We start from the raw sequence: 13,495 nt of genomic DNA, 5'->3' as shown, positions 1-13,495 counted from the left end.
CACTTTGATCTCAAGAAGTACTACCGACAGAGTACGCAATTGGTAATTCACCAGTGGTGGATGCGGGTTTTCCCTGTTAACCCGTACGTTTCTACGCGACCAGCAATGCGCGAGTGGTGCTCTAGCGACTGGGAACATTGCGCGGTCGCCATGCGCCTTTTTTACTTGTTTTTACGATTTTACTTCCAATTTTTCGGAGAGAAGTTCTACTGTCCCTCTTTATACTGTCGTTTCGTGTGTTCACAAAATAATATCGAACTTTAGATTGATAACGTGAGCAAAGTCACAAATTAACGATTTATTCTTTTGTGATCGGGTCTCTCAGGTGTCACCCCTAACGGGGTGACACACGGGGCGGATCGCCCCCCGCCCCACCCTAGCTACGCCACTGGGTGGGGATATATATAGTTTAGCTCTCCAGGCATAGAAGGCCCATGGCTTGGTTTACTATTCCTTTCCAATCTCTCCTATTTGCTGCTTTATTTTTCCAATTTGTGATTTTCAGTTCTTTTATATCTTTTTCAACATCTTTCGTCCATCTGGTTTTCGGTCTACCTTTCTCCTTCTTTCCTCCTATTCTGGTGTTTGGCATCCTTTGGATATCCCAACCATCTCAGTCTTTGTGATTTTATGATTCCTACTATGTTTGGTTCACCATACATCCTCTCCAGTTCTACATTTGGTCTTATCCACATTCCATTCCATATCTTTCGGCCAAATATTTTTCTTAGAACTTTTCTTTCCCACACTTTAAGCATGACTTGCTCGGATTTGTTCATCGTCCATGTTTCACTGGCATACAATAATATAGGTCTTATCACTGTCTTGTATATTCTTATCTTAGCCCCTCTAGATATGTTCTTATTTCTTAATAAGTTGTTTAGAGCAACTATACAATGTTTACCAGCCATAATTCTTGCTTGGATTTCTTCTTTTATATTTGAACTTTAGAGAAACTTGATTACCAGCCATAATTCTTGCTTGGATTTCTTCTTTTATATTTGGTCTCCTAGTGAATGTCGCTCCTAGATATTGGAATCTCTCTACTTCTTCGAATTCATATATTTTTGCCTCTGTGTTCATTGTCAGATATTGTTCTTCTGTGTATTCTCATTGTCCATTCCATATATTTGGTCTTTTTTTGGTTTATGTATATCCCTTTCTTTCTTCCTATCGCCACTAGTCTTTTTAGTATCTCTTTTAATTCTTGTTTACTTCTGGCTATCAGTACTATGTCATCAGCGAATGCCAAGCATTGGTGTTTTCGTTGGTATACAAGTCCTGTCTTGTTAATTTCGGCTTATCTGATGATCATTTCAAGAAGGATACTGAACAATAATGATGGCAGTGGATCTCCTTGTCGTACCCCTTCACCGACCCTAAATGCCCAAGTAGCACAATAAAAACATTTTAGTTTTATTTAAGGTTTATAAAGGTTTTATTGTGGTAAATTAGAAGATATTGGTTTTAAAGTTACCTTGCAGATATACTGCCAGAACTTTAAAACTGTTAAGCATTTGTCACTAGTTCTAAAGCATCTATTAAGAGTATCAAAGAAGACTAATTAATCTTAATAGATAATTTGTCTTATTGTAGTTTTAGAAGGGTTTATTCTCAGTTCACTTTAAGACTAATCGGTTTTATGAAGATCTTCCGGACTGTTTGGTTTTATTAAATTCTAGTTTGTTACCTTTTAGTTTTATTGCAGTTTTAAAGATTTTCCTAATATGACTAATAATACCTATTATTAAAACTACTTGATCTCAAGACTATTATGTCAATAAAACATATGCCTTAAACCTATTTTTTAGTTTTCTTTAAAGTTGCTTTCTTAAAAGCAATTAGTAGGCTATATTAAAACCAAACGCTCTTAACTAAATCAATTTGGTTATCGTAAAGACTAAACTATGCTTCTTGTTAGAAACAATAAAACTAAACGCATCCCATCTTCTTTCATGTCCAAAATGGTCGGCCATTTGTTTTAGAGCGAAACAGTGTTGTAGTGTGTTGTAAAAAGTGGAAGTACAGTTAGTATGGAAGAAATAAGTCGCAAATACTTAAAATATAAACGAACTGGTCATTTTAAAGAAAAATATAACACACACAGCATTACGACGCCTAGATTTTAGGTTAGATTCACATTAATACCGAGTGGCATTATTGACAGCAGCATCAAAACTAAACGGTTTTAATTCCAGGGCAACCTTGCTTTTATGTAGGATATAAGCTCTTGGAAAGGTATAAAATAAAACCATAAATTCGATTTATTTTAACATTAAAACATTAAAATGGTAGATAAAATTATTTTTCCGTCAAATTAATATTTTTCGAATTTAAATTTTTTTATTATTTTTATTTTTTATTCGCCAAAAGTCAAAAATTTAAGGGCGCCTGCGATATTTCGACCTATTTTTGTTAACACTATCAATAAAGTTGGGTGCGCAAGTGTATTTCTACCTTGACAGTCCGAAATAACTTAATACTTTTTATTATTTTATGGTTACAAATACGTATCTACCTATTATAACACATGTAAAAATTTGTTGGCTTATAATATGGGGTATATGGGTTTAAAGAGTCATTTAATATGGTAAATTGTCTTTAAAAGCTTTCATTTAAGAAACCTTTTTAAGTTTGCTATAAAACTGCCTGCACTTAAAGTGTCTTTTAACATGGTTTTAAAGCACCTTCACAGCAGCTTTAAAACCAGTTGCTTAAGAAAACAAAGTTTTAAGAAGGTTTTTGTTTTTGATTTTATTGACCCCTTTCAGAGTGGGCCCATTTATGCTGAAAGCGGTTTTATTGCAACCTTAAGGTTTACTTAAAAACCAAATGGTTTTAATTTTAGTTTTATTTTAGAGTTTTACAGCATCCTTATAAGACTCAATAAACCCATTCGGTGCTACTTGGGTGGTGGGGGTATGGTTTGAAAATATTGAAATTTTCGATTTTTTAATAATTTTAAATAATAGTAATAAAGTTAAAGAATACTCTCTGACAATTTGAGATTTATCGGTTCCTCCTTCCTTTATTTTGGAGCCTCAGTTTAGAACTTTTACAGAGTTTATTTAATTTTACTATATGAATTATTATTTTCTATATTCTATAAATGGATGATAGGTTATCTTCAAATTATGTTTATATAAACTTTTGTCAATATATAAATATATATTAACCAAGACGTTTGTCTGAATATTTATTTTTAATGGATAGTTTGAAGATAAGGAGTTCAGCTGAAGATCTGTTTTTTTTTATCAAGAAGTCTATCATTAAGAATTAGTGTTTGTAGGTACTTAAGATAAATATATGTACAAACAAAATACTTCATATTCTGTGTATCCTTATAATCGTCAGTGGTGTAGAAAAACAATCTTAGTTGACAGTTTAATTCATTTTTTGGTAACTGTTATACTTTTCAATATATTTTAGGTGTAGGTATGTACAGTCCATTCTTTAACGGTAAAATATTGCAAAACCTCTAAATTTTAAATAACCGCTTGAATTGACATGAAATTTGGCATACACATAGCTAACAAGTCAAAGAAAAAAAGTGATATTGTGCCGATATGTGCTTGTGCCCCGGGGGTGCTTTTCACCCCCTCTTGGGGGTGAAAAAGTATTCGTCCAAAGTAAGTCAGGAAATTGATAAACTGACTAATTTTAAGTAACTTTTGTTCTATAGAGTTTTTTCACTAAGTCGATACTTTTCGAGTTATTTTCCAGTGAATATGTTCATTTTTTCAACAAAATAACCACACTTTTAGACGGTTTTTTTGCAAATAACTCAAATAGTACGTATTTTGTCGAAAAAATATTCGTAAAAAAACTATAGCCTGTAAAAAATTTTAAAAAATGGTGTATATGTCACGTTTCTATACCTAGTAGAAGCAGAATTATAGCTAATTAAAAGTAGGTTCATATTCGTCAAATTCCAAATGGAATATTTTAACGTGAAAAAAACCAAAAATTATGCACATTTCGGGGAAAACTCATTACAACTTAATTAAAGTGTTTAAAAAAAGCTTCATTTTTGTTTAATAAAAAAAAATTTCTAGCATCAAAAGTAAACAAGTTACGCCCAAAATAAAGTTATTCACTTTTTTTTTGGTAAAAAAATCGGGAAAATCACCCCCTAATTAGTATTTCAAATAAACTTAATCGTTTCGACTTCAAAAGTTTCTTGACCCGTGTATGTATTGTTTATATGATCTGTAAGTTTCATCGGTTCAAAGTCCTTATTTTTGAAAGGGCTGTAGTTAAAAGGTGTTGGACGAGTCACTCATCACGAATGTATGCAAATTTAGAAACACCAAATCTCAATCAATTTTTGTCTAACAGAAAAATAAAAAAATACATGATATTCAGAAAACCAATGCTGACTTTTTTTGTTTTTAGAGGTTTTTGGTAGCTCTAACAATTTTTAAGTTATTTTGAAAGAAAATATATTTTTCAAAATTAAAATTTTTAAAAATTTTACTTTAAAACCAAATTTTTTCCAAAATAAGCACTTTGAATCGATGAAACTTACAGATCATATAAACACAACATAAGTAAAATAATTTGTGAAGCGGTAACGATTAATTTCATTTAAGTTGCTAATTAGGGGGTGGTCTTCCCGATTTTTTTTTGCCAAAACAAAAGCGACCAACTTTATTTTGAGCGTAACTTGCTTAAATTTAACGCTAGAAACTTTTTATAAAAACAGAAATAAATCTTTTTTTAAACACTTTAAAAAAGTTTTACCGGATTTTCCCCAAAAAGTGCTTAATTTTTTGGATATTTCACTTCGAAGTATTCTATTTGAAATTTGGTGAATATGAATATATTTTTCATTGGCTATAACTCTGGTTTTACGAGGTCCAGAGACCTAACGCCTACACCATTTTTTTTTACTTTTTTACAGGCTCTATTTTTGCTAAGAACGTTTTTTTCGACAAAATACTTACTTTTTGAGTTATTTGTAAAAACCGTCTAAAAATGTAGTTATTTTGTTGAAAAATGAACATATTCACTCGCAAATAACTCGAAAAGTGTTGACTTGGCGAAAAAGCTCTATAGAACAAAAGTTACTTAAAATTAGTCAGTTTATCCATTTCCGGACTTAGTTTAGACTTATATTTTTTCACCCTCAAGAGGGGGTCAAAGTCACCCCCAGGGCAAAAGCACACATCGGCACAATATCACTTTTTTTATTTGACATGTAAGCTATACGTATGCTAAATTTCATGTCAATCCAAGCGGTTCTTTAAAATTTAGAGCAAAAACCGTGAAAGAATGGACTAGTACTACGTTTGTAGTTCTTGAGCTGTTCTAATCCCCATATTCTTTTTACACCGTCGCGCGTCGCTCCAAGTGTTTTGCTTCTATTTTATGTTTATGTTTTCTTTATTCTTCTTGAGAATAAAGAAAACATAAACATAAATATAAACATAAACATAAAGAAATTTATTCTTTTAAATATAGTTATTTTCCTAAAAAGTGCAGAAAGTCATACTTTTCCGCACGCGACTGCAGTTTGCCGAACGACGCGAAGCGGGAGTTTGTCAAGCAGTCGAGTGCGGAAAAGAGACTTTCTGCAAGAGTTAGGAACAATATTTTTTCTACGAGTCTTTAAAAAATGACCAAATCTTAATCAATTAATTTAATTAATATGAAAATACACACACATATTAATTCTTTGACAGGTTGTCAAAACCAAACTTTCAATATAATTAGTTAGCATGACGACGATATTGGTTTCCATGACGATGATTCAAAACGACTTTTATTTTCTACCGATTTGACTTTCGAATATTATATTAGGTTAAAATATTAGGTTAAAATAATTTTATTTCATCGAATTGTCGCGTTAACTTCATTAAAACAGGAACACAATAAGACACATTTGAAATAAAATAGTATGTAAATAATATCTAAATATTAGTTTATTGCATGTATTATAATTATTTTAATGCCATATTAAAGTATCTATATGCTCGCGGAAAAGTAAAACGCGTGCGGAAAAGTGAAACTTTCTAAACTAAAACGCGTGCGCGAAAGTAGACATTTTTGCACGCTCGTAGAAAAAATATTTTTACATGTTATTATTTGAAATATTTTGTATATGTATAAATCTGTTTTTAGACGATCCTGAAAGACGAGATTGTGAACTCTGTGGTATAAAATATATTCACATAAATGACGTGGAGAAACATATCAACAGTAGAAAGCATAAACTCAACCAAAGGAAATTAACTGAGCCGGAGGGTAAGTATTTTTCGAGTAGATAATATAGAAATGTTCTGTTAAAGCAAAAAAATCTGGATGCGTTTATATATGTTAATTTAAGACTAATAATATTTAAATATAAATTAAAAATGAATTTTGGGTAGTTCTACGTTATTTCTGAACATGTCTCCAAAATATGCCTTCGTTTTCTACTTTTCCAAGATTACAATTGAATATCTACAAAAATGTTAACTTAGATATTCTTGTTCCCATAGCATCTATCCTTAGTGGTGAGTTCCTCAGGACAGTATTATCCATTGAACGACATTCTGTTTAGATGAATGAGTGATATGTATGTTTGGCAAAGGTGCAGCAAAAAAGTGGCATCCAAATTGAGCAAGGTGCAAAGACTGCGAATCTCAAGACAATCTAGGCATCCCATTATTGAAAAACTACATCATACAATATAAAATTATACACCACCATAGAAGTAGTCCGATGACGTAGACGTGCCTTTTCCATGTAAAATTTTAGAGCCTAGAAACCTCAACGGGCGACCATGGCCCTCCATGGGCTGTCATTGGTCATAGATGATGATGATGACGTAAGCGTGCTGTGGAATACTATTAAAGAGCACATAGATCTGACAAAGGCATACGATAGTGCACTACTTTTAATGCTCTGGATAACAATGGAAAACAAGGAAAAGTAAAAATCATATAAAATCAGAACAGCAGCTTTACAAAATATGACGATAAACCTTAAAACTGGAAACAAATTAACTTAAGACATTCCTATTAATAAAGGTCTAAAGGAAGGCTGCTGCATAGCACCTACAATCTTCAAAATGTATCTGAATGAATCGCTGTCATTGTGGAAAAAAGGGCTGCAATGTGGGTAGGGGACATTCCTATAAAAAACGGTAAATTGTGCACGATACACTTCGCTATCTCTTCCTCTAAAACTACGTCTAGTTAAATGTTAGATTTTTCCAATCTTACTATAGGGTGTGGCTGACAGAGACGCTCATGAAAAAACTAAAAGCATTTGAAATGTGGGTGTACCGACGCATACTTTGTATATCCTGGACAGAACATGTCACCAACATAGAGGTAATCCGCGGAATCTAAAAAGAGAAAGAAATCGTGAGCACCATTTGTAACAAATTGTAATGCTTATTCTGAAATGGGTTGGAGCTAATTAAAACAATCAAATAAGGTGGTCTTCTTCTTCATGTACCATGTCCTTGCAGAACGTTGGTTACCATCATAGCTATTTTAATTTTATTCACTGCCACTCTAAATATCATGCTTGTATCAACACCATACCAATCTCGCAAGTTCTTCAACCATGTGGTTCTTCTTCGTCCTGGACTGCGTTTGCCTGTTATTTTTCCTTGCATGATATTTTGTAGCAACCTATATTTGAGACCTCTCATTACATGTCCGAAATACTCCAGCTTTCTCTGCTTGATGCTTTTTATGATCTCAGAAGTCTTGCTGAGACGTTCTAATATTGTGCAGTTTCAAATCTTCTCCACCAAGGAAACTTTTACAATTGTTCTATAGCACCACATTTCGAAAGCCTCAAGGCGATTTAGATCGATTTTATTCACAGTCCAGGACTCGACACCATAAAGTAAGACCGAGAACACGTAGCAGCGAAGTAGGCGGATCCTCTCTATATATGTAAATAATACCAAACTTGCTCAAGTTTGGTATTATATACATATTATATAGACGGAGTTATATGCTGTTATTTACTTATTGCGAGTATTTTGGTTTTCCGTATGTTCCGATGTAGACCTGCCTCCCTACAACTCTCAATGACACTCTCAAGTAGTGTTTACAGATCTTCTTGACTAGAAGCTAGAAGTACTGTATCGTCCGCATATCGCAAATTATTGATTACTTCACCGTTCACAAGTATTCCTTCTTGTTATTCAGAAAGAGCTTTTCTGAAAATTCTTTCGGAGTAAACGTTGAAAAGCATGGGTGACAAGAGGCATCCCTGCCGTACTCCTCTTTTAATATTAAGTGCCTGTGATTCCACACCATCTACTAAAACTGATGTTGTTTGTTTCCAATATAAATTTGCAATTATTCGAACATCTCTGCCGTCCAAGCCAATAAGGTGGTCGATATGGGGCTTTATGGAAAATAGAGCAAGCTCTCAATTGTAGATGTGCGAAACGGCTCTCAGGTTTTAGTTCAGATGCTGGGCGTCGGACCTTTCTGGGGGATACTGGAATGGGGATAGCTACTTACAAAACAAAGATACTTACAGATGTCATTGTAATCGAAAACAGAAAGATTCCTGATAAATTTTATGCAGGGTGGCTCAAGCAACCAATGCTTTTGTGGCCAACAGTGTTCACTTAAGTTATTTTCTTACGTACTAATTATCATGAAATAATAGTTTTTTATCTTTTTAGCCCAGAACAGATACAACTGTAAGGACTGCAACAAGACCTTGACCAGTGAAGAATTCTTGCGAAGACATGTTGAGAGTAAATCTCACAAGAAAGAAGTTGAAAAACATTTACCCAAAATCGAAGGTAGGTGTCACTAATATTTTTTATTTAATTTTTGAATAATAATTTAATAACATTTTTTAGCAGATGTCGCTAGGTAGATTTCATAACCTACTTCATAACGTTAGTTGCAATGAGAAGATAAACTCTCGGAGTTTCGTCACTTGGGGCAGAGAACAGCAAGCAGAGAACAGCAAGCCTACGCCTCTCTGATGATGACTCCAATTAGAGTCGAAAATCGTCAATTTAGAGGGCTGGTTTGCGCTCTCTGTACTAAGTGAAAAATGAGACAGTTTTTCCTTCGCATTGCAACTGAATAAAAATGGTATACATTTTTATTTTAATAACTTAATATTTACAGTAAAATTAGGCCAACTTATCAAACTCTTTCTATCAAAAGAGAATTCTTGAAAATCCCATTACAAAATGAGATTTTTAAGAACCTTAAAGAGGCCCATCGTAAACTTGAGTTTATTATCAAGCACTCAAACAGATTTGTTATCTAACATAAAGTTAAGTTTATTTACTTCTTGTTATTTAGCACATAAGAGAAAATATCCACAGTATGTATCTATATATTAGTGAACCACTAACATTTAACATAATTTTAAAGCAATTTTTGCCATATTATTGATTGAATTTCGATGAGGTTTCTGTGCTTGATATTTCGAGTTCTACGTAAATTACAACAATCGTTTTTTTTAAGAAATGTGTTTTAAGAAATTGCTTGTTGTCTTATTTTAAAATATATTGTGACATTTATAAAAAAATTGATAAGGCTAATAAATATCCATCGTCATCACAGCTCTTTATGAGCGAAAGCCTTCTTCGGAACAATCCTCCATTAACCCATGTTTCTGGTAACTCTTTTTCCTGCTTTAACTCCAAAAGATCTTAAATTCTCCTTTAAGTTTCCTTGATACCTAAGTCTCGGTCTTACTTCAGCTCGTTGTTCAATCAGGCCTTTAGCCCGATTAATGAACGCAAAACTTTTCGAAAACCTCCAAAAAAATAAAGGAAGGATGAAAATTTGGGAATAGGTAGTTGAAATTGTCTATTATTATATAAGAAAAAGTTTACAATTCTTCATCCCCTCCATTTTACAAAAATTGGGAAATACGGGGTGCAAAATATTTTCTCGGGGGTGAAAAAAAATATGTTCAAAATAAGTCCGGAATTGGATAAAATGACTAATTCTAAGCAACTTTTTTTCTATAGAGTTTTTTCACTAAGTCAATACGTTTCGATTTATTTGCGAGTGAATATGTTGATTTTTAACAAAAATAAAACATGTTTTTGGACTCTTTTTCGCAGATAACTCAAAAAGTAAGTATTTCAGCGAAAAAAATATTCTTAGTAAAAATATAGCTTATAAAAACATGAAAAAAATGGTGTAGGCGTGAAGACTCTAGACTCAGTAGAAGCAGAGTTGTAGCTAATGAAAAGTAGGTTCTTATTCGTCAAATTCCAAATCGAACATTTCAACGTGAAATTACCAAAAAACGAAGTACTTTTCGGGGAAAACTCATTACAACTTTTTAAAAGTGTTTAAAAAAGGTGTATTCTTGTTTTAAAAAAAACTTCTAACATTAAAAGTACGTGAGTTACGCTCAAAATATTGTTGGTCCCTTTTATTTTTTGATAAAAAATCGCGAAAATCGTCCCCTAATTAGCTTCCCAAATAAAATTATTCGTTACCGCTTTACAAGTTACTTTACTTAACGTATTATTTATATGATCTATAAGTTTCATTGGTTCAAAGTGCTCATTTTTTAAAAAAATTGGTTTTAAAATAAAACATTTTTTTTAATTTTGAAAAAAAGTTCCAATTTTTTTCAAGTTAACTTAAAAATTGTTAGTAATACCAAAAATTTTAAACAGTAATAAAATGTACGTTTTGATTTTCTGAATATTTTGGATTTGTTTTTTTGCTATATTTTTGCTAAGAATATTTTTTTCGATAAAATACTTACTTTTTGAGATATTTGCGAAAAACCGTCCTAAAACATGTTTTTTCTTGTTAAAAATGAACTATGTATTCACTCGCAAACAACTCGAAAACTATTGACTTAATGAAAAAATTCTATAGTACAAAAGTTGTTTAGAATTAGCCATTTTATCCAATTCCGGAATTATTTTGAATGTATATTTTTCACTCCCGAGAAGGGGTTTATCCATTTTTGTAAAATGGAGGGGATGTAGAATTGTAAACTTTTTCTTATATAATAACAGACAATTTTAACTACCTATTTCCAAATTTTCATCCTACCTTTATTTTTTTTTGGGGGGTCAGATTGTTCTTTGATCGGGCTACTTTTCGACTTCGGTCAAAACTTTTCTCTGCTCTTTTTCACCAAACAGTCTCTCAAAAGGCTGTTGCTCCTTCATCTTGAAGTTGATTGATTGAATTGATGTATTTTCTTAAAATATGTGGTCCATTTCTAAAAATAATATCTTAGAGTAATTCCTCTATGTACACTAGATTTCCATTTGAGAAATCAAAAGAATGTTCAGTCTCACTAACATGTAAAATTAAGCAAGCAAGCAAGCATAGTGATTTAACCCAGCCTGAGAGACTTGCTCACCCCTAGAGAATGACATTCGGGTGATACAATTCATTGGGGCGAGGAGGATTAACTCCCGTAAGCAGGAATCACTCCACCCCGCTTCAATGCTCCAGACCATCCACTTACCCCCCGATAGCACTCTGATGCGCTATAGGGGCTCTCAATCAGCAAAGTGCTTATCATATGAGAGTCTTGGGTACACGGACTCCCATATGAAATCCTATCCCGATCAATGCAGGCCAGCGTGAGGCGCTCTATTCCCGCTATCTCTAGTGACTTATCTTCGATCTGTTTTGCTTGCTCGGGCGCCGAGTCCCCGCTCTGGGCTATGTCCAGTTCGGCGACTCGGCGCTCGAGGATGTGGGCCCCTCATACCCGTTTTTTGGGTTTTGTTACTAATATTTTTTTGTGGCTTTCGCCTATTGTTAATATTTTATTGATTTGTTTAGTGGCTGAAGCCGTTTTGAAGTTTTTTGTATATTTTTTTTTGAGGGATGTCTGAAAATTATAAAAATCAACATTAATAAATATAATGAGATGCCAAAGGTGAGCAAGTTGTCTTCTTTTGATAGAGCTACGATTATCTAGCCTTTATTATATATTTACTAATATTTGTTGTTTGGGTCTCCTATGTTTCCATCTATGGTACACATCATACCTTAATATCTCTTGCAAGATTCGGTTTGGGTGGTCTTCTAGCTCAGCAAATTTTGTTCTGGCTTTTTCTTCCATAATATCCAGTACTCTTATTTGTTTTAGGTCTCTAAATAAGAACCGTTCGGCGACGTATCTGGGTACGTTTGCAGCTTCTCTGAGGCAGTTGTTGTGTGCCGCTTGTATCTTCTTTTTGTTACTTTGACTTATGTGATCCCATGCAAGAGATGCGTATGTAATTATTGGCAGTATAATGCTATTTATCAGTCTTAATTTTGTTTTCATAGCTAATTTGCTTCTTCTTCCTGTGAGTCCTCTTATTGCCGATCTGGCCGCTGCTGTTTTCTGGACTTTTGCGTTGACATGTGATGTGAATGTAAGACCTTGGTCCATTGTGACTCCTAAATATTTAACTTCGTTTTGCCATTCGATGGGTCTGTCTTGCAATGTTAGCTGTTCTTCTGGGTTATCTCTTCTCTTTTTGAAGATAACCGCTTGGGTCTTATCTGGATTTATTGCTATTTTCCATTGGATACTCCATTCTTCTATTGTATCCAATGCCGTCTGTAGATTTCTTACAGCTATATCTAGGTTCATGTGTTTTGCAGCAATTGCAGTGTCGTCTGCACATGTAAAATTGAATAACACCTTTCTGGATATGACCTGATATCACTCTCATGTATTGCTAGGCAACTAGAGAACTTGTGTGACGTTTGACCTATATGCTCCTTTACAAACCAACAACTCAGTTTATAAACTACATCACTTTGCTCAGATTTAGGAACTCTACATTTTAATAGTTTATACAATAATTTCAGCATCAAGGTGGTGCCTGCAAATGCAAATTTAATGTTTTTTATGTATTGATTAAAAATTCTGTTCAATTTAGGAGTAACATCCCTAATGTAAGGAGGGGATACAAAAGTAATTTTAGGATTTAGATCGTAATAGTTTTGAGTAACTCTGCTACTATTCAAATTAACTTAAGAAAGGGATTTTGATTTTTAAAACGTTTTTATATCCATTTTTTCATTGTCACTTTGTCCGAAAAAAATCTTTAAATATATTTTAAACATACTTTCCGACTAGGTAGAAATCTGAGATTTTCAGAATAGCTCAGAACTCGGTGGCAATGCAAGAGGTTTTACATGGATGCATTGAGTATTATTATTCCAAAAAAATCATAGTTATTTTAATACTGTTGCACTGTTTTAATACTGTTGCAGTAGAACTTATGTACCTACCAAATATTTATCAACGCTATCTATACTACGGGAATCATCCCTAGAGAAATGTTGACATCAGCATTTGTGTGTTTGCCAAAGAAAGTGAATGCCAAAGAATGCAGTGACTACCGAACCATAAGCTTAATGTCACAAACCTTGAAAATTCTGCTGAAAATTATCCACGCCAGAATTCACTCTAAACTGGAGCTGAATATTAGTGACACTCAATATGGGTTCCGCAATGGTATAAGTACCAGAGAGGCATTATTCTGCTTCAACGTGCTGACACAGAGATGTTTGGATGTTAA

General features: G+C 33.3%; 1 protein-coding gene across 1 annotated transcript in view; it reads left to right on the top strand.

Annotated features, from left to right (window-relative positions):
* LOC114334701 (uncharacterized) overlaps positions 1-13,495 on the top strand; it is a 35,855-nt gene that overhangs the window by 2,734 nt on the left and 19,626 nt on the right. Inside the window, exons 2-3 of the mRNA XM_050643188.1 lie at positions 6,124-6,246; positions 8,642-8,764. Of these exons, the coding sequence (XP_050499145.1) occupies positions 6,124-6,246; positions 8,642-8,764 (246 nt within the window). The remainder of the gene's footprint in view (positions 1-6,123; positions 6,247-8,641; positions 8,765-13,495) is intronic.

Source organism: Diabrotica virgifera, chromosome 2 (assembly GCF_917563875.1).
Source record: "Diabrotica virgifera virgifera chromosome 2, PGI_DIABVI_V3a".
In the NCBI taxonomy this organism is placed as follows: domain Eukaryota; kingdom Metazoa; phylum Arthropoda; class Insecta; order Coleoptera; family Chrysomelidae; genus Diabrotica; species Diabrotica virgifera.
The sequence above is the reverse complement of the archived record's forward strand: the minus strand, read 5'-3'. Positions and strand labels throughout refer to the sequence as shown.